Source organism: Festucalex cinctus, chromosome 4, assembly GCF_051991245.1.
Source record: "Festucalex cinctus isolate MCC-2025b chromosome 4, RoL_Fcin_1.0, whole genome shotgun sequence".
Lineage (NCBI taxonomy): Eukaryota > Metazoa > Chordata > Actinopteri > Syngnathiformes > Syngnathidae > Festucalex > Festucalex cinctus.
The window spans coordinates 29,071,808-29,093,571 of NC_135414.1; the positions used below are offsets into that span (position 1 = coordinate 29,071,808).

Genomic DNA, 21,764 nt, shown 5'->3' on the forward strand with positions numbered 1-21,764 from the left:
TACATTTTTTTTTCGTAGCAACCGACGCTGTCTGACATGACCATGTACGAGATGAATTTCTCTCTGCTGGTGGAGGACACGCTGAAGAGCATCGTCCTGCCCGAATACAGACAGACCATCGTGGAGGTAAACGATTGCACTCGGTGGGGTTATTGTTGATCTTTTCTCCGATAATTCCCTTTTTTATGTTATTTTTTTGTTTTTCAAATCCCAGTTGTGACATAAAATATTTAAATATATAAACAAATAAAATATTAGTATTGAAAGTTATTTATAATAAAAACATTATTATTATTATTATTATTATTATTATTTATAATTAAAATAAAGTAATGCAATTGTGTATTTTAATTCCTTTTCTTATTTATCTTTATCTTTATCTTAATATTTATTACATTTGGGTTTAGAATTTTGCAAGTTAATTTTCAGTCGTCAAATTAAATACAAAATATAAATTTTAAAAGATTCGATCAGATTTTTTCAGATTAGAATTTACAATTAATTTATAGAAATGTTTCTATTTATTCCCCTTTTCTATCTATGTGACTTTATATTATTTATACGAATTGTTTTTACAGTGTCAAATAAAAAATACATATTTGCTGCTGTCACTAAAATGAAAAATGCTCTCACTGTATTTCCATACTATATTATATTAATACATCATTTTTTATTTTTTTGTATTTGTATTTGTATTTATTTTTTTAAATATTTTTATAGATGGCTATTTTTGTTTAATGTTGTTTAAGAATTGCAAATATTTATAGCCGTTAAATGGGAAAAAAAAATAAGTAGAATAATGAAACTTGGAAAAATAATTAATTCAAATTTAACATTATATTTAATTTAATAAATAGGGAATATTAGATTAATTCCCATTCAACCATGTGTTCAGATTATCTTAAAATCTGGCTAATTTTTGTTCAAATAAAATGAAACAAGTGCAAATATTTGCAAGAAAATAAAAGTATATTAATGAGAATATAAAACTACTGTAATTAAAAGAAAAAACAAACAATTATTCAGGTGACTATTTTTTTTTTTTTTAACTCATTCACTGCCTTTGACAAGTATACTTGTCAATTGTATTTTTTAGAGCGGTGCTAAATGGGGGCGAATCTGAGCATGCTCCACTGTAAATATCAAACTTGGAAACAACTTTACTGATGCCCAACCACCGGTAGATGACATCATAGCCCCATTTTATAGGAAATAAACACAGTTTCAGAGTCCATGGGAGAAATGGCTGTATTTTGGCAAACCTAAATTTTTCTGCTGTCAATTATAAAAGAACGGGACGGGACAAAAAGTAGGGAGTCTATTCTGTTATTTGGTAGATTCGGTTTATATATAATTATTGAATGTAATATCACGTGAGTATTGGAAATGTAAAAATTTTCTATAATGACTGGCAGTGAATGAGTTAAATAGAAAATACTATGTGTAATAAAATTAATCAACATAAATGGACAAATTAGCATCATATTTTCTGTCTGTGTGCGAGCAGCTGCTGATGGTGGTGTCCATCGTGCTGGAGAGAAACCCGGAAGTGGACTTTGCTGACAAGGTGGACCTGGACAGTCTCGTCAAGGAAGCCTTCGCCGACTTCCAGCGGGATCGCAGTCGCTCGGAAGGCGCCGAGAAGCAGGTATGAAGCCTTCTGCCCTCCTTCCCGTGTGTTTGAAAATTCACCGGGTTCCTCCCCCCACCACCCCCCCCCACCCCCCCCCACCCCCCCCCACCCCCCACCCCGACGCCTTCCCAGGACGACATGCAGGCTTTCTACAACACGCCGCCCGTGGGCCGGAGGGGCACTTCCAGCTACCTGACGAAAGCCGTCATGACCCTTTTGCTTCAGGGGGACGTCAAGCCCTGCAAGGATGACCCGTGTTCTGTTAGCTAGAAGCGCAGTTGCCGCTGCTCCGTCACTTTGCTGATATTAGCACGCGCACTCGACCCTGAGCGGATTTCAGTAGTGGCGAAACACCACGTGGTTGATGGTTGATCTAAATGCGAGGGCATCATAGCTTATGAGTTAGTCATTTTGTTTGTTGTCTTTCAAGCCTAACTTTAGCGTAAGACTGAGAAACTTGCCATTTAAGGGCAGCTAACTACATTTCTTTTAGTCCTTATAGTATACTCAACACTCAGCAGATGTCTCAGAAAAGCTACGGGCCGGTTAGCAAGACAAGCTTCGAAAGAAGTGCCCTTTAATTGACATTTCGAGCTAAGCTAAAGTGAGCTAAGCCATGCCGAGACACGTCTGGTAGTAGCTAATTTGGCAAACAAACGTTTACTAACCCCACATCCACTTTGCTGGTCATAATCAGACAAAATCACCCTAAAATGGCAAATCAAACTAAAATATCTGACCTCCTGTTTGTTTTACATCATAGGTTCTTAAGACTTTTTTTGTGTGGGTCTGATCATAATAGAAATTCCTACTAAATTTCATCTTGCTAAGTGAAACAGGCTATAAAACATTTTACAATTTAGCATCATCCATCTATCTAGTATCTGTAATTCCAATTTGGGATCAATCGGACAATCTCTTTGAGCCAAATTCAGTTTTGAAAGATGCCTGGAAATGGCTCAAATGACTAATTTAGCATTTCATCTGTTGAGCGCTTGAGACAGTTTTTTTTATGGGTCTAATCATGCCTAACAAATTTCATCTTCCTAAGTAAAACTGGCGTTGAAAAATACGTCCATCGTGGTTTCTTGAGACATTTTTGACGGAAGCGAAATGTCATCCTAACAAGCCACATCCTCGGATTTTTACAGAGCAACGCTAGCTATTAGCCGCCAGTGTCACGCTAATCTGAAGCAAGCTAAAATTGAAGCAGTGAAGTCATCATCACAACATCCTGCTTATAATTGTGCCTATGACTGTCAGAAGCATGTTTTGCTCCTAATCCAGTGCAAAGATTTTTTTGCAATCATCCACTTTGAATGTGAATTGCGTCATCGTGTTTGGATACATGCTAAATGTTTAATGTGTCATGTTTGCATGCACATTTCATTTTTTTTCTGCTAAATGGCAGTAATTCAAGGAGAAGTAAAAAGTTATTTAAAAAGTGTTATTGCATTTTGTCCACAGTTATGTGTAATCAACACTCTTTAGTAGGACAGAGGAGCCCTTGTGGACTGCTATTAGAGTTTTATTTTGTTGATGGTGGTGAGTCATCAAACTGGCTAAAATGTCTGCTTCTCAACCAAAATGGCCGACTTGCTGTGTCTTTTCTGGCACAGGCTTTTGAGACTTTTCTGTGGGTCGACTCTTGATCGACAAGGCTCGCGTGTACTTGAAGTTAACTATAAAGTACAAAACTTAATTGGTCTCACACGAAGCAAACTTCTTGTTAAACAGCTGCCACATGTTGGCAAGAAAAGATACACAAGCTCTTTAAAAAAAAAAAAAAAAAAAAAAAAAAAGTATTTCGTCAGACCAAGCTACAAAATAAGACGTCGCCCGCGCCTGACATCCTGGAGGGAATTTTTAATCAGCGCTTTAATTGACTTTTCTTCTTGTCGCTAATGGGCTTGTGCACCTTGAAACAAAGATAATGTTATTTTTAGGGGCGAAGACGCCTCCTGGCAAACAGCGGGGATCCATAATATTGAACGCTGTTAAGCCGCAGAAAATAACCGTCATCACCAACTGTGATGGGTGTTTTTTTTGTTTTTTTGTTTTTGCAAAATGGGTGGCAACAACCAGTTTACTCAATTATTCTGTTGATTTTTGAAGGACATCTAACATAAAGTGATTAAGGTACATATCATTATATCAGTTCAATGCAGTTCTAATAGATTGAAAAACAAGTGGGTGGGTCAAAGATAATCATTATGCAAACATTGATGAAACATATTCCAATGGTTGGGTAGCAAACTGACTGACGGACGAAATAAATTGAAAAGAGTTTTGGGGACCTCCAATTGTATGACTCCCGGACGGACTCTCATCGTCCTAAAGGGATGCGTTCTGTCAGCATTTGCAACTCCACATTCGGTCCAAGGTGACACCCATGAATCAACGTGTCATATTAAGCGGGGCCAAGTTTGGGAAGGTCGTGAATCACGGCTGAATAGCGTCGCAGCCCGGGACGATAAACGCGGATCACTTAGCGACCACAGCTGTTTAGAGCTTTCGACCTTGTTTCAACGAGTTTTCTTACGTGACAATGACAGAGGAGGATCATTGTGTTGCCATGGCAACAACACATCCGTCAGCTAAACGTTGATTTAATCCGAGAATACGCTAGCGTCCCTACTGCAAGGACTTTTTTTTTTTTTTAACTCCTTCTTAAATAGAGGAAACAGTTGTCTAGTGGCATCTACAGGCAAAGTCTGGAAGTGCGAGAAACTTTTTATTTTTAATAAGAATTGCCTTGAGGCATGAGTGGTTCAGGAAATGGATGGATGTCTATTTTGTTTTATTTATTATTATTTTTTTGTATCAAGGTAACGGCAGCAGACAATATTGAACGGTACATCAAAACAATTGTGGTTGCAATTATGTCATAAAAAAAATACTGTCAAATGAATTTAAAAAAAATGCAGTTGTCCACAATTGTAAACCAAACGTTTTTGAATGGATATATTGCAAAACAAATAAATGAAATGCGTGTGCACATTTTTTATATACAAAAAATTGAATTATCCATCCATTTCCTTAACCACATGATCCTCACAAGGGTCGCGGGGGCTGCCGGAGCCTATCCCAGCTGCCAGTGGGCAGTAGGTGGGTAGGTGGGGTACACTCTGAACTGGTTTGCCAGTCAATCGCAGAAAAATTGAATTAGCTTAACATATATTATTTGATTTTGTTTTGATATTCTCTAAATATCAAAAGTAAAACATGTCATTAAAAAGTAGCAAAGCATCCCAAAATAATTGAAGTCATCCAAAAAATTCAGACGAAAACAATTACACATAATAAAAAAAAAAACATTCTAATTACTCACAACATTAAAAAAAAAAAAAAAAGTTCTCTGAGTAATTTTTCTGACTATTAAAAGTAACTAATAAAATATATGCTGCATGCAAGCAATTATGTCCAAAATAATTATTAATAATAATAATTATTTTATCTTTATATATTTAAAAAGACATTTCAGGGCAGTTGTAAACTGCATGCACAATAATAAATTGTCCTGTTTTTTTTTTTTTCTGACCCGAAAATGATGAATTCAAATAAATAAATCAATTCGACCTGCATACCGTAGAATGATTGTTATGATGGTGTTGGTGATTTTCAATTGCAATTTCTGAACGGATTTACAATTTAATTGCCATATGTACCTTTGTTATTTATTTATTTATTTATTTATTTATTTATTTATTTATTTATTTATTTATTTATTTGTCATTGTAAGAATGCAACGATTACCGCTTTGCACGATTATGTTGTTGTATTGCAATTCTTGTAGTACCACATCAAACCACCAGATGGCAGCAGACAGCAACAATTGATGCGGTCCACTCATTTCGTTCAAGGATTCTGCAAAACTCGCTGGAGATGGTAAGCCACCGTAAAGATAAAAAATTCTGAGTTTTTATTCAGTAAGCCCGACGTATGTGCGTATGTAAACATCAACAAACAACAACAAACAAAGACCATGTAGAACCTTCATTGAAGCTAAACATGTTTGGTGAACATCAAAAAACATTTTGTCTTCAATGAACCTAACGGAGATGTGTTTTATACACATCCATTTAAAGTATTCAATGGACCTTATATATAATATTTATAAACATCAAAGACTATTTCTTCTTAAATGGGCCTAACATTAAAATGATTTAGTCTTCAATGAACCAAACAAATTATGATAAATTTTAAAGAAAAGGTTGGAGTCACCCGTACCACGGGAAAAGTAGTCCTTTAGTAGCTAGTCTAGATGTTTATTGATAAACATGAGGAGAAAAAAAAAAACTATCCTCCACTGACCTTTAACATATTCATTTTGAGGAATATCAGAAAATTTAGCTTTCAACTGGATGAGCTCAACTTTGTGTAAAGACTATTTTGCCTTCTATGAACTTAGCGTCCCGCTTTTTCCTAAACATCAAAGACAGTATAATTTATTGTCTTCACTTTCATCACTTTTCACTGATGTTCTTCCAAATTTTGCCCACTGAGAAAGTCTGAATCAGCGACCGCATTGCCCCGTAAACAAAACGAAAGCTTTCCTCGAATGTCGACGCGTCCTAAATGTTTGCTCCAAAGTTGCGTCCCGCATACCAGACGATGGATGCGGTATGCAGGGTGGACTCCATGATGAAAATTGCATGGTTTTGATGTTTTTGGCGGGGCCCGTGTGGCAGGATGTGAACAGGAACAACAAAACATGTAAACAATAATCTTTAGCTATGGTCTTGTAAACAAAGTAACTGTTTGCTATCGAAAGACATCTTTACAGGATCCTCTGTAGGCGTCTTGTTTAAAGTTTATTTAATGAGACCGCTGCATTAAATTTGACACCAGGTTAGCAAAAAAAAAAAAAAAAAAAAGTGTGACACTGAGAGGTGAGGAGAAAAGAATTCAAGGTGGCAAAGGGCATTTGATGACTTAAATGCCAGGTGAAATGTGTTGACTGGTGCCAGTTGGATTCCGGATAGAACATTGAGTTGATGATGAGGGCGGCCATGATGTGCAGATTCGAGACAGAAGCACTGAAGGGATGACAGAAGCCGAGCTGGAGTTGGTTGATGTTTACTTTAGGAGTGACCACGTTGGATGGGATTAGAAATGAGCTCATCAGAGGGACAGCCAAGGTTAGATGCTTTGGGGGAAATAAATGAGAGAAAGCAGATGTGGTATACAATTATATTCAAAAGTATTATTTTATTGTCCCCACAGGTATTTTGTGTTAATTTACCGTGCAGCCCATGTTTAGAGGGTGGTCATCTTTTGTTATTTCTTGTAAGAGTTGAGGAACATGGAAGAAAATGTGGTATTCTAGAAAGTTGTAATTAATTACTAACTCCAACCAGCGGAGGGCAGCGTTCGCTAGTTTGTGTACATGGCCGAGGGGGAGCGCTTCGCATTCTAAAGCGAAGAAGAGTCACACGCAATGCGGAGAGAGTCGCGTGTGAACGCTATGCAAATAAATGCATTATATTTTGTGTTTTGAAGGTAAGCGAAGGTTGCTAGAACACCATATATTGATGGATGCTTATGTTTATTGATCGTTTTGTGTCTTATATTGAAGTGAATATTGTTTAGAATGATGTTAATTATCCCGAACGTGACTGAGTTAGTTAAAATGGGTGACAACGTTACCGTGTAATGGCGACAGAGCACGAGGTACGGCGTTGCTATTGAATGACGCTACTGCATCATTTTGTTTTTGATACTTGATAATGACGATGGTGTATTAGAATTGATTCTAAAGCGAAGACGCGAGCCACACACATTGTGGAGAGAGCCGCGTGTGAACGCTGTGCATTAAATATTAAAAATATTTTTGTATTTTGCTCAACTAAACTCAAAATAAAAACCCACAAAAATTAAATGTGTAGCGCCAAACTGCGTCCTGCACCCCGCTACACAGCCTTAGATGTTTTGGACACATCCAGAAGGAGAGATGGTGTGCGAATGAAATAAATGTACGAAATGACATCAGTCGTAATACAAAACCCATTTTTGCCACCCGTGCATCAAGGTGATGTCACGTCTCCGGCTGTGAGAGAGTCTTCGCAAACCGCTGAGCCAACCACTCAGCTGAGCCACAGAATGCCCGCTCATTCACTCCAATCAGGGCGGAAAATTGCGAGACAAGAGCCCCCCCCCCCCCCCACGTACACCCAGGAGTAACCCCTCCCACCCGCAACCCATTTACCGCCGCCCGCCCCCGCTTCGCACTCCCTCACACTCAGCTGCCCGGATGACTGGCTTCCTGTCGGCCCGGCGGCGCTTGAAAGTGGTCGGTGGCATCAGACGAAACAAGTCGGGCCTCCATTGTTGGCTTTGAAGCAGGCCGCATGGAGGGGGCGGTTGGGGGGGGTCTTTGATGAGCTCATGTGCAATGCTCTGGCTGTCATTATTTAGCGCCACCGGTGTTTGGTCGCGCTGACATGCAGCCCCCTTTTTTGTGGCCATGAGAACGCGTGCGGAAAAATATCAAAGCGGCGCCGCCGTCACACGCCATTAACGTCATGTTGACGAGTCAGAGGCCGCCATTGTTCGCCATAACGTACAGATCGTAATTGTCGTCGCCAAAGCAGCGCGATGACAAGTATCTAATAAAGGCTAATTTGTATGGTCAGGAAAAGCACATTTGAGGCTGTTTTGACCTGATTTATATCAAATTGTCTTTGATGTTTATTGAAAATAAGAGTTCAATAAGGACTAAATTGTCTTTGATCTTTAGTGACACGTTGCAGACCAAATTACATGTAAAAAAAAAGTTGCATATTTATCGTCAGTGAACCCAGTGTATGTGTTTTGTAAAGATCAAAGAGTTAAATGAGTTTTTGGTAACATCAAAGACATTTTGTCCTTGGTGTAGTAGCTATCAAAGACAACTTTGTCTTTAAATATCAGAGAAAGAAAAGAAAATTGAATTCTCGACAAACCTAATGTAGCCTTTTTCAGGAACATCAAAGACGATTTAATCTTCAGTGAACATAACGTACGTACTTTCATAAACATCAAAGACAATGTATGCTCTCGTTAGGGCACATAGAGGTCGTCTCCCACCATTTATTCCTAGTTGGGGGGGGAAACCCCAGCATGGCTGATTGTGATTTATGGCGCAGAAAGAGATACTTTGGCTTTGTTTTAAAAGAATCAAACCTATGCGGTGAAAAGCGCATAGCGAACATACCATGTCCTCCTGTCTTATGTACACACAAAGGTTTTATATTCAAGGCCCAAATTACACGTGAAGTGCTTTCATGCCCACTGATGTACAGCACGCTCACGCCTCAATGAAGACGAAGGCCTCAGAAGATGTCCAGTTTTTAAGCACTTTTGTTCCAAGATTATTTTTTTCTTGCTATTTGTGTCATGATTGAACCCCTGCTCCACAGTGAACCAGGAAGTAGTAACATACCCCCCCCCTACACACCTTTGTCCATAGTTCAACATTTAGTGGGAAGGATCCCCAAAGACTGTTTGACTTTGCTTCAGTACTAACTTTGTGAACCTTCCGTTGTTGGCCATGAGCTTTTATGCTGCTGCAATATCCTGCTCTGCCGGGACAATGGACATTTGTGTCCACTGACCTCCCTCCTCCATTCCTTTTTGTCACGTTTGTGTGGAAAAGAAAGCAATGTCAAGAAAAGTCAACATGGGTCACAATGATCCGTCCTTGGAGAAGGACAATCGATTGGTTTGCACAGTGCCAATTCATGGACCTGTTGGATGGTGTTTTTTTTGTGTGTTTTTTTTTTTGTCGCCGTGCAATCAATCAGAACTTTGGGGATAAGTAACAGAGTCATTTGAGCTGAGTTGAAAATGATAACATTTTTTTTTTTATTTTTTTTTTTTATAAGGTCATGGATGGGGAATATTTTGCTCTCAGATGATATTGCTTCATCATTGTTAAATGCGCCATGGTTCACATTTAACTGCTGTCCAATCAATCAATCAATCAATCAATCAATCAATCAATCAATCACATCCGCAGAGCCAGAGCAGCCTGGGGGGTGGAGCTAGGGAATTGTGTTGAAGCAAGGGCTACTCTTGTGTTGCCAACTCGGCAACTTTGTTGCTCTATTTAGCAGCTTTTCCAACCTGCCTGGCAGTTATTTTGCCCCCAAAAAACAAAGTACCAAGAAACAATTATCAAAAATATCAAACGCTGCGGGGTCTGTCGATCTCAACTGTAAGAATATCAGTTGATACGTCGATAAAACAAGAAATGGCGACCCCAAATATCTGTTTGTGAGTTAATGACGATCGACGTTGCCGTTGTTCCTAACGCAGCAACATTTTGAATGTTCTCTTCTCCAGCCATCTCGTGATCTCAAAAATACACAAAAATACATATCTTTCTTATTCTTTCAGCTTGCCCTCTACTTGACGGTGCATTTCCCAAAACAAGTGATGCGTATTTATATTTAAATATATATATACACATCAAAGTATGGCCCTTCCCTTCCAGATGAGCCACAAATGAAGAGGATGAGATTATCCGCGAGAAGATACGTTCTATAAACAGCCTCACCCCCGTCGCGGCCTGATGAACCTGCTGGCTGCCGCGTGTATTTTTACACGACATGTTTATCCTCCATCCTGTAATTTGGCCTCGTCTGTCCGTCTCACTGCCCGTCTGTCTGAAGGGAGGAAAAAGCGCGTGCGAGAGAGAGCATGTGGCTGCCGACCACCGCGACGGGGATTCTGCGAATGCGCAAAGTTTCTCGACGGAGATGTCGGATTTGTTGCTGGATCAACTCCAAAATCTCAGAGGTTAAAAAAAAAGAAAGATGAAATGATTCCAGAATAAACGTTCAGTTTTGCCAGACAAGGTCATAATAGTCAAAGTTCAACGAGGTAAGAAAGTGTATTTTAACTTTGTGAATTTAAGAAATACAACCTTAGTCTTGTAATGTTTTGTTCTGGAAAAGAAACCTTTATTCTCTAAAAGTGAGAAAAATAGAAAAAAAGTACTAACTATAATATGCATCTTGTTCTTGTAAGAAAAATAGCCTGACAACTCATGAAATGTCATATTTAAGTGATGATACATCACAGGTATGCACGTTTTAAAGCATAATTTATTGTAAATTATTTTGCAGACCCCCAAGCTATGGCTCATGGACCCGCAGGAGTTCTGGGACCCCCATTTGAGAACCGCTGGCCTAAAGCAACTGAAGTGAACAACAGAGGTGGCAAATCTAGGTCCAGAAAGTAAAAAACTGCCACAGTTGCACTTTAGTCCCTCGTGCTTGCTAGCTAGCTAGCTAGCTAGCTCCCTAGCAGGTAAATGAGCATCCGTGGCGCTAGCTGGGGAGCTCGCTCGCTAGCTAGCTCCCTAGCTAACACCTGGGGCTAAAGCCAAACTGTGGCTGGGTTTTTACTTTCTGGACAATGTTTATTCTTTGCATTGATACTGTTGAACCCATCTTGCTTCCACATGTTCAGGGTTTTTGGGGTGTAAGGGTGGTAGGGTTAGGGTCAAGGATGGGGTTCGGTAGTGTTTGGGGTTATGTATAAGTTTGTCGTTAGGGTTAATTCCAACAGTTTGAGCATGAGCAGGCACAGGAACTTTTTTTATTATTATTATTATTATTATTATTATTTCAACATTTTATATATTATGTTGTGTTTGACACCACCTCGACTGATATGGGTCGTCCTGGTTGGTTCTCACCTTTCTGCCACAACCTGTTTGTGGGTTCAAAATGGATGTATTGGACTAATCAGTAATCATTTCCAATGTTTAAAGCAAAAGAAAAAAAAATTACAATTATCGATGGACCATTTTGAGTCTTAAATGAAAATAAGTCTGAATGAGACCACACAAATTCCGACAACAAGTAGACCAAAGCAGAACGTTGACCCAGAAAACTCAGAAGTGTGAGGCAGACGTGCCAACCGCTGGACCACCAAGAATAAATCCATCATTCAAATATCGCTTTTGGGTCGAGCCAATCATCTCAATTAGATGGCGCCATGGGACAAAAGAGGCAGGACAAGCTTCAATTAAGCGCTGCCACCACGGGGACCTGCACTCTGTCACGTCCCCCCAAGGATGCGGGTGGGATCTGGGGACAAAAAAAAAAAAAAAGTCGGGAAATCCCTCCCGCAGCTGGGATCCAGCCAACAGATATGGGCCATGGTGTGTGTTGGCTGTGATGGATTTGGGTTAGATGGGGGATGGGGGAAGGTGGTGGGTGCGATTTGGGGGGTACTTTGGCAGGCGCTGAGTACTCAGTTGTGTTTGTGGCGTGGTGAAGAACACAAGACCGAGGATCTCCTGGAATCGGACCTCATTATCTCATCACCTCTGAAGTGAGTCACTGAGGCCCGGCCGGACCCGGTGGAGCTAGGCGGTTCGACCGGGGTCTTTCGGCTGCATCGACAACTTTTTTTCGCGGCCCGTCGATCGCGCTGAATGGGCGATCGGTGCCGTCGGTGAGAAAAATCGGAATCAGAGCACGAGATGTTAAGCTAGCGAGGCGGTGGGTCTAGCGGGGAATGCGGCACGCCATTTTGGACTCTTTCGAGGCGTCATGGGTCAACACATGAATGGGTTAAAATCAATTTTGGTCAACTCATGAAGAATTCGTAATGAGTCAACTGACGAAACACCATCGGTCCACCCACATTGGATCATGGGTCAAATTCCCCATAGCTCAACCAACCGATTACTCCGGGTCAAGACATGGAGAACTATGGTTCAAAAAAATCAACCCACAAGGCATCGTGGGTCAACTCAACATTGGTCAACTCTCAAAACATCATGAATCAACCCATTAAGCACCAACTGTCAACTGCCGCACGAGTCGATGCACAAGCACTGCGGGTCAAGTTTCCCAGAGGTCAACCCGGAAAGGATCATGGGTTAAAAGCCACACGGGTCAAAAGCATCATGTGTCAACCCATGAAGTACGCTGAGTCAAAACCCATAAAGGATCCACATCCCGTACCAAACGGAACCAACCTATATCGCTTTGTTTTCAGCTTGCTAGCCGGTTTCTTTGTCACTTTGCCTTTGTCACGTCGCAATTTGAAGGATTCTGCTGTCAGCAGTAGTGGTGTGCGATACTGCAAATTTTGGTATCGATACGATACCAAGTAAATACAGGGCCAGTATCGCCAATATTGATACTTTTTGAAAATGATAGTATATAAAAGATAGCTGTGTCATTGAATTGCTTATTCACAATCAAATGTCAACCTTTAAGTGTTTTTGTGTTGTTTCTTTAAAAGGACAAAAATGGGACAAAGTTAATTGAAATACTTTATCGATATCCCTGTGATTGGCTGGCAACCAGTCCAGGGTGTACCCTGCCTACTGCCCAAAGCCAGATGAGATAGGCTCCAGCACCCCCCACGACCCTTGTGAGGATTAGGCGGTCAAGAAAATGGATGTTTACTAGGTGTTTAACATGTGTTTTATGTTTACGTTTATCTGTGTTTAAATGAGCGGCACGGCTCAGTGGTAGAGTGGTCGTCTTGCAACCCTAAGGTTGTGGGTTCGATTCCAGGTTATTGTGAGCCCCGGTTGCTCCTGATGCTGCGTCATTAAAGTGTAAAAGCACTATATTCATGAAGTAGCATTAAAAATATGTTGGAGTTGTATAAAAGTTTTTTTTTGTTGTTGTTTTTTTTAATAGTTTTCAACTATAGCAGATGGGTGTGTAACGTATCCCCTGCAAGGAACGAGGGTTCACCGTTCAGGACTGTGCAACGCGAGTCATTCCTAACAAGTGAGGAAGGTATCGAGTATCACACGCACCCCGTGGGTGGCAAATATTTGGCTCCACTGATTGACAGCAAATACCTCAAGCAACCCAGCCAACTGAATTTCGAAAGAGTCTCTCGTCTAAAGTCAAACATTTCTGAAATTTTGGTAAAGAATGCCGTTCTAAAGCTTTATGAAAACAACCAAAATGACCATTTACTATTCAAGACTCCCAAGATGCATTTCCCTCTTCAGTTTTTAATTTTTTTATTTTGTTTTTATGTGAGGCAATAACAAAATTCAACCATGTAGATAAAACACAAAAAATAGTTACGTTTAATAATAAAGAATAAGCTACAGGTTAGGATTTTTAATTTAAAAATATATTTTTTACTATTTTATTATTATTATTATTTATTTTTTTTAGAACAAGTTTTCGTTAAATTATTGAACTTTTTAATGATATACGATAAATCAAGCTACAAATCACTTAGTGAGATAAAATAAATAAATAAATAAAACAAAACAAAAAAACAAACAAATGCGACCCACAAAAAAATAGGACTTGGTTTATTTTTACCATATTAGCCATTTAAAATACGTATGACAAAACAGAATAATTTATTTGTAAATGAAATTCTTCTTCATAACCGTAGGGGGCGACGCACCACTGCTCTCATTCCTTACTGTTTTTTTTTTCTTTCTTTCTCTCTCTCTCTCTCTCTCTCTCTCTCTCTCTCTCTCTCTCTCTCTCTCTCTCTCCTCTCTCCCTCTCCCTCTCCCTAAAGAAGAAACCGCCTGCCAATCAAACTTGTTGCTTTTTGGCACCGCTAACGTCTCATTCCGGCAACACAATTGTTGTTTTGTTTACGCCAAACAAACAAACCGCTGTCGTGACATTCATCTTTTTCTCAGTTGCGTGTTCTATTTTTTCCCCCCCTCGGGAGAAACGCTAAACGTGAAATATGTGATGGTCATGTGTGGCTTTGCAAAAACAACCAAAATTCTTTAAGTTTCACCATTAATTTAGACCTTGCAATTGTATTTACTACTCACAAACAGTTTGGACTATATTTTAAAAATGCGCCTAAAATGCACTATAACCGTTAGAAATAATGTTAATTTGACTTTCTCTAAACATTGAAGGCACGTCTTAATGCTTCAGTACTTTTTTTTTTTTTTTGCCCAATAAACTGTTCTCCAACAAGGAATCACAAAAATGAGCAACGGGTGTTGGACAAGCACACATCAAACATACTTGTTGGCACCTCGGCCGTGACATCATCAAAAGCCGTCGACGGTTACAAGAACCTGTCACCTGACTGCCAACTGACGACATGATCACTTTACCTTTGACTTAAAAGCAGGGGGAATCCCCAAAACATAAACACACACAGCTGGCGTCAATTTGGAGGTGTCATGTGATTAGAAGGACTTTTTTCCTTTTTGGTAAAATGTTCTCTGAAAGCAAAAGTTTTGTAATAAAGTCAGAAATTACACAAATGAAGTAATTTATCAGACATTAACATGAGTAACTTTCACAAAACAAAACCGTTTTGTTTTCGTTTATTTTTTTAACACGTCATACCAGATTTATAATACCCGCTTTTTCTTGTTGGATTATGTTCTTATTCTCATTTTTTTTTTAAATAAATAAAATCTGGTAAGTCAATCAAGTGCTTCCAAAGTAGGTTTCAAATATTGGTTAGGGTTGATGATACCTGATTTTCCCATTTAAAATTAATTTGTCAGGCTATGTTTAATGTTACAAACAAGGGTTGAGGTTTCCAAGTAAAACTCGTTCACTGGCAGCCATTTTAGAGCATTTTGACATTTTCAGGATATTGTGTTTTGATGATTTAGTATACACCAACTGCGATTGGCTGGCAACCAGTTCAGGGTGTACCCCGCCTACTGCCCGAAGCCAGCTGGGATAGGCTCCAGCACCCTTGCGACCTTTGTGAGGAGTAAGCAGTTAAGAAAATAGATGGATGGAAATATACACCAAAATCTACCAGATGAAAGTAGAGACTTTTTTTTTTTTTTTTACCAGAAAAAAAAGAAATCTTCCTTTTTACGTCCTTTTAATTAGTAACATAAAACTGCAGCTGCACAAAATGCAGCTGTTTCTCTCGGTGGAGATCACAAACTGATCGTATATCTAAAACGGGGCATTGCTGCCATCTACTGGTGGTTGTGCATCAGTAAAGTTTGAAATTTATAGTGAAGCAGAATCAGACGCTCCTTCATTCATCCCTGTTAAATAATAATAATAATTAAACGGCACAATGCACCTTTAAAATGTGGTTTTCAAGGCAGGGTACATCTTTCAAATTAGGGTTTTAATTAAGTCTGGGTTAGGGTTTCAATACAGGTATTAAAATACGTTTCAAATTTAGGTTCAAGGCCAGGGTTAGTTAGGGTTTCAAGTTAGGTTCATTAGTTGTTGGGGGTTCACAACAGGTATTAAAATGTGGTTTTCAAGGCAGGGTTTGTCTTTCAAATTCGGGTTTTAAGACAGGGTTAGGGCTTCAAAGTTGGGGTTTAAGTGACAAGTAAGGCTTTCAAACAAGAATTCAGAATTTAAATGAAGGTTCCGGTGTGAAAAGTTTCACGTTGGCGTTTCAAACCAGGGTTAAGGTTTCAAAATCAATTTCAAGAGTGGCTCATAGATGTTGAAATTAGGGTCTTAAGCAAGATTTCGAATTTCATGTTTTGGTGTCTAGGCAGGGTTAAGATTTTTCAAACAAGTGTTCAAGCCAGAGTTAGGGATTAAACAAGGGTCAGGTATTCAAAGTCCCTAAGATCAGACCTGCATTAGGGCGTCAAACAACCGTTAGGGTTTCAAATTTAGGTAGATTAGGTTAGGTTTCAAGTAAGCTTGTTTTTAAGACAGGAGACTTTGAAATGAGGATTTCTTCCAATGGCTAATTAAGGTTTAAAAAAAAAAAAAAAAAAAAATAGGGCTCTAAAACCCACTTCGCGTCACCTAAATTCCGTTTGAGATTGCGAGCATGTTTGTTGTTTCCGTTGCAGATTCGGTTACCACACCGGTCGCACCGTCCAACCGCCACAGCGCCGCTCGTATCACAGCACACTCGCTGCAACAACACCTGCCACGGGAAGCGCGGGCTAACCGCAAAGAATTTCTCCGGCTCTGCCAGGACCACTGAAGTAAGATGTCATTTCATATCGTATGCTGCAATATGATACGGAAAGATCTTACAACGTCTTCCGAGACAGAAAATAGTCCTGGCAGGATCAACAGAAGGAAATAAAACTTCTCTTGATGGATCGTTTGCTTATGACACACTTTTCAAGGTAAAGCAAAAACTGACGACGTTGATCGCTTGTTAATTACTCCGATATTGAAAAACTCACAATTTTATTTGCATGGATGCTTAAATCTCAGCATTCACATTGCATCGTCGCTCAGCATGCGAGCTGAACTGCATATATTCCAATCTGCATCATTAACTCATTCACTCCCTGCCATTTTCACAGAAGCAATCCCGTTTGCTCCCGGCTGTTTTACTGGATTTTGATTTTGCAAGGCCCACAGAATATTGTGTTCTATTGCTATTAAAGCTATAAAAGCATGGAACCTATCAAAAGAAAAATTAAAGTCTCTTCTTTCATCAGGAAAAAAAAAGTATGTTTCTATCTGTTTCCGTTTTGCAGCAATTAGCATTAGAATATAGCTAAGTTTCATCAGTTTTCACAAATCTATTGCAAGTAATTTAGCTTTTTTTTTTTCTACATGGCCCTGGTTGATCTCCTTTGCTCTGCTGCAATTGTTCTTTGCTGTTGAGAGGCTGCATCAAAGCCTTCTGTATGCTCTAGCATAAAAAAATAAAATAAAAAAAACGTATAAATACGTCTTTGGGGCACTTACATTAAAAAAACAAACGTATTTACACGTTATTGGGAGTAAATGAGTTAAAAAGGAAGTAAAAAAAAAAAATGTAAATCTTGACCATAATATGGTCTATGCAGCCCCATTAGCCTAAATATGGTATTTTAATATGAGTTAAGCAGCAAAATCCAGCAATTTTTAACAAAACCAGAAGGCGGCCATTTTTTTTTGTTTTGTTTAACACTCCTTCACACAAATCAACATGGTCTCCCAGGTGGGGAACCCACCCAGCGAACCCACGCCAACAGGCACCGAAGGCAAGTGGCGGTTCCACTCCTCCACCCCGAGCCCGAAGGCGGCCATTTTGCCATGCACTTGCCATCGCGCGAGAATGACATCACAGTTGCTCAGGTCTCAGGTAATAACCCATCACAGCTCAGCTCAGAAAACACATGAGCTGTGATCGGTCATCGACTGAGCTTGAGTAACTGTGTGATGTCATCTTCAGTCAACAGCAAGTCGCAAAATGGCCGCCCACTGAAATCGATAAAAACGGTTGGATTTTGATTAATAATGCGTGTTCCGCAAATGTTATAGTAAACAGGATGTCATGTTTAGGCTAGTGAGGTCACAAATAATGTATTGTCAAGAAATGTTTGAGGTTGATTACCCATTTAAAAAAAATGTTGACTTCCTTCCTTCCTTGTTCTACCAACACCATCCTTCCCATCCTTCTTTACTTCTTTCAACTTCCATACATCCTTTCTTCCTTCCCTCCCTCCCTCCCTCCCTCTCTTCATTAATTTAAAAAGTGTGCAGGTGTTTATAATTCAGCGACGCATTCATGGAAATGCTTGTCTCAGCATGTGCATACCGAAAATATGCAATGTTGTGAATGCCATTTTACGCTCTGCGAGCTTGAACTGTGCATATGCAAAGCCGCATTAATTGTGTACATACTGACGGCATCGACACTATTTGCGGTCTTCATCAAAAATGCAGAGTGCTTTACACCTGACGTGCTCAAAACTCCGCGAGGAGCGTCACGTTCGTTTCACGGAAGACAAGTGAGCGCGTGCGCGTGCGCGTCACGCGGGCACGGCCGCGTGTGGGCGTTCCGAGTCGCGCGCGCAGCTTTCCACAGCGTCCTCTGGGTGATGCTGCGAGCTGATTGGTGCCAAATGCGCACGACTGGCGATCTGGTTTCTCCGGACTCACTCACGCGTTCACTTCGAATTGGACTACCTGCCTCGCACTCACCACACGAGTGGACCTCACCTGAGGGTGGTGGTGGTGGTGGTGGTGGTGTGGGGGGGGTGTCCCGGGATGCGCGCGCACTGCTGCGGGGATGATGGCAATATTTGGCGCGCTTTCACGTCTCGTGCGCACTTTTAGGAGTCGCCGGGAGGTGTGAGCTCGCTCGCCCCGAACCCGCCACCGTCACGACCACCACCATGGACTGTCTGCTTCTTATCATTTGGACTCTACCCATGCCGCTGGTCGGCTGCGCACCAGTGCGCCTGCTCTCCACCCTGCTGACCTGGAGCCTCATCAAGGTATGTATTCATTGGAAATCCCAGTTTGAGAAGCACGTCATTTACGCATCACCTGTTGCTATACCAGTTTGTTTGTTTATTTTGCAGACTCTGCACATATGCTGCACACACGCCTCCCTGCACACTGTGTCACCCAACTACTTCTTTTCCTCCTCTTCTTCCTCCGGGTTAAATTATGGTGAGTGCTCCAACTTAGTTAGTGTTGTCCAGCTGCATGGTATGGCTGGCTAAAGGGGATAAGGTTTCAAAGTTAGGGTGTCCAGCCATTGGTAGGTCCGGTTCCAAATCAATAGTATTAAGCTTGATTGTGAAATAACAAATTATTATTCTTATAGCTTTATAGTAGTATTAGTAATAGTATTATTAGTAGGGATGGGCGAGTACCGATACCAGGTATCGGTATCGGGCCGATACCGGCCTTTTTTTAAGTACTCGAGTACTCGTGACGCAGACGAGTACAAGCGAGCGATGGCAGAGGGGGAAGACGTTAAGTGAGTCCTCCTTGCCTGTAAGTGGCGCTAGCTAGCTTGCAGCAGTTTTTCACCCAAACTTCACCGGTTTGGAAATACTTCAAAATTGTGAATCTTAAACTAAAAGAGCATTTTTGTGTTTTATTTTGAGCGTTAAGACTATTGAAGAGTGACTGTGCTGTTTTTTTTTTTTTTTTTTTTGTCAAAATTAAAGGAAATATATTTGTTTAAAAATATCTTTTAGTGATTTTTTTTATTTATTTGTCAAAATGTACTACTGGTATCGGCAGTTGGTATCGGCGAGTACTGACGGTTTGAGTATCGGTATCGGTATCGGTCTGAAAAAAAGTGGTATCGAACATCCCTAATTATTAGTGTTTCAAAAAAAAAGGGTTGGGGTTTGTTTCTTTGTCTAAAACCTAAAAAAAGTTCATGATACTTGATGCGTGTTTAGTCATCAGAAAAGATCATTTTACAATAAAAAAAAAAATACAAGAACATAAAAAAGATTTTTAACATTTTTCTTTCTTTTTTTTTCACGAGTATTATATTGTTTCTATATTTTTCAAATTTACAGTAGGTCAATTTGACCCTGCATGATTAGTTCATTTGAGGAGCAACTTTCTATTTTGAGGAGTAATGTTTTGCACGTTAATCCCGGGCTTCAAAGTAAGATAAAAATAAAAATACAACAACATAACAATTGAACCATTGGTTTTCTTTTTACATAATCAAATACAAGTAAAGTTGAGTGAAATATAATTTTCTCACCGGTCCAGACACTTAATAATTGGCCCGCTATTTTGCTGTTCAAAAAGTTGGATACACTCCACATAACTGGACTTCTGTGAAACCACCAAGCACTTAATTCCAGTATTAAACGATAACGTTAGCTTAGCAATTAGCATGGCTTCTCCATCTTTCCGTTCCTCATCATGCCAAGAATACTTGTCAGAACTTAGCGTAGCTTTTTCACCACAACGGTGACGATGACGACTGACAGCATCGACTCCGCAAACTTGGTTAAACCGCACTAGTTAGCCAGCCAAGGTTCATTGCTAGCTAGATGATGCGGCACAAGTAGCACCTAGCTTGCCTCCACGACTGCCCACTCGTATGTGACGCAGCACGTTTCTCCACGTCAGTATGCGCGGGACTTTCTGGGTAAGTTCAATTTTTTTGTTTTAATGTTTTTGAAACATATTAAATACTTAGCATTAGAGGGATTTGCTAGTTTTTAGTGTTATAGTGAATAGCTTCTTTTGCACAGTTTATAAAGTATTGTTGCTTCAAAAGATGATGTCGTTAATCATGGTTGTAATACAGTGACAGATTTTGTATTTCCATTATTTCTAATCCCCCCCCAAAAAAAAATGTCCCAGTGTGAATTGCGCTTGATTTATAGAAGTTTCACTGGAAATGATTGACCAGCATAGCCTCCGGGATGGCTCAAGTACAGTATAGTGACGCTTCAAAGGACAAATTAGCAGTGTGACAATATCGGGGTCGAGCGGGTCGTGAGGTCCCAAAAAAAAAAAAGTGCTCTGCGCACTCTGGGATTCCTCTTGGCCAAGTTGCCCTGTAGGGACTATTCATAAGCTTTGATTTATTGTGGGCTGGGCAGATAAAGACGGCAGGCTTCTCCCAGTGATGAAGTGAGAGAGGAAAGAGTGAATGAATCTCACTGTCTCCTAGTCATTAACTTGAAATATTTATTTGCTGTGACACGGGAACTGAAGCTATTAAATATTTACAAGCTTTTTTTTCTCCGTTTCCGAACTGCATCTGACATACACCAAGTGATATTTATTGTATGTCATGTCGTCGATGGGTCAGCTGTATGACTGTAGGACGTCGGCATTCGGCTTAGCTAACATAATATACGACAGCTTACTTTTGAAAATTCTTTGAGGAAATACATCAGCCTGAATTATTATTATAGCATCTGATTGCCAGAGGCTCAGTTTCACTGTATTTGTTTACGGCACTTAAACTTCCTGTCCGTTCCCCAATATGTTCTGTGCGGGAACATTCTGGAATGAAAAATCTGAATGTGAGTAGATCCCTAGTCAGGACTGGACTGGCCATCTGGCCTCATAAATGGGGAAAACCAGGTCAAGAAAGTAAAAACCCTGCCAGAGATTGGCTTTAGCCACAGGTGCATCCCGTAACGACCTCATTTACCTGCCGGTTGGGTGGAAGCACCTGTAGCTAAAGCCAAATTGTGGCATGTTTTTTACTTCCTGGACCAGGATTTCCCATCTCTGTCTGGCATACAGGGCAGATGCCCGGTGGGCCGGCCCCTTTTGGGGCTTTTTAATTATTATCGTCCTCTATTTTACCCCAAGAGACTGGCCCACAATTTAGAGGGACCAGTCCGGTTATCCAATTTGAATATAGATTGCAAACTGAAACATCATCAATAAACAGCAGTGGCAGAACTACATGTTGGGCATGAGTCGGATTGGCATGCTTAGGTCAAAATGCCAGGGCTGATTTTAATTTTTTTTTTTTTTTGTTTTTTTGT

General features: G+C 40.1%; 2 protein-coding genes across 5 annotated transcripts in view; both read left to right on the top strand.

Annotated features, from left to right (window-relative positions):
• Positions 1 to 3,080, top strand: part of phkb (phosphorylase kinase, beta) — a 61,645-nt gene extending 58,565 nt beyond the window's left edge. For all 4 annotated transcript variants that reach the window (XM_077520142.1, XM_077520141.1, XM_077520144.1 and 1 more), the window contains 3 exons: positions 19 to 126; positions 1,508 to 1,648; positions 1,766 to 3,080. In XM_077520142.1, the coding sequence (XP_077376268.1) occupies positions 19 to 126; positions 1,508 to 1,648; positions 1,766 to 1,903 (387 nt within the window). In that variant the 3' untranslated portion in view covers positions 1,904 to 3,080. The remainder of the gene's footprint in view (positions 1 to 18; positions 127 to 1,507; positions 1,649 to 1,765) is intronic.
• Positions 3,081 to 6,593: 3,513 nt separating this feature from the next.
• Positions 6,594 to 21,764, top strand: part of adamts18 (ADAM metallopeptidase with thrombospondin type 1 motif, 18) — a 74,618-nt gene continuing 59,447 nt past the window's right edge. Inside the window, 5 exon segments of the mRNA XM_077520145.1 lie at positions 6,594 to 7,135; positions 10,744 to 10,833; positions 13,288 to 13,380; positions 18,607 to 18,767; positions 18,855 to 18,945. Coding sequence (XP_077376271.1) covers positions 7,111 to 7,135; positions 10,744 to 10,833; positions 13,288 to 13,380; positions 18,607 to 18,767; positions 18,855 to 18,945 — 460 coding nt within the window. The 5' untranslated portion in view covers positions 6,594 to 7,110.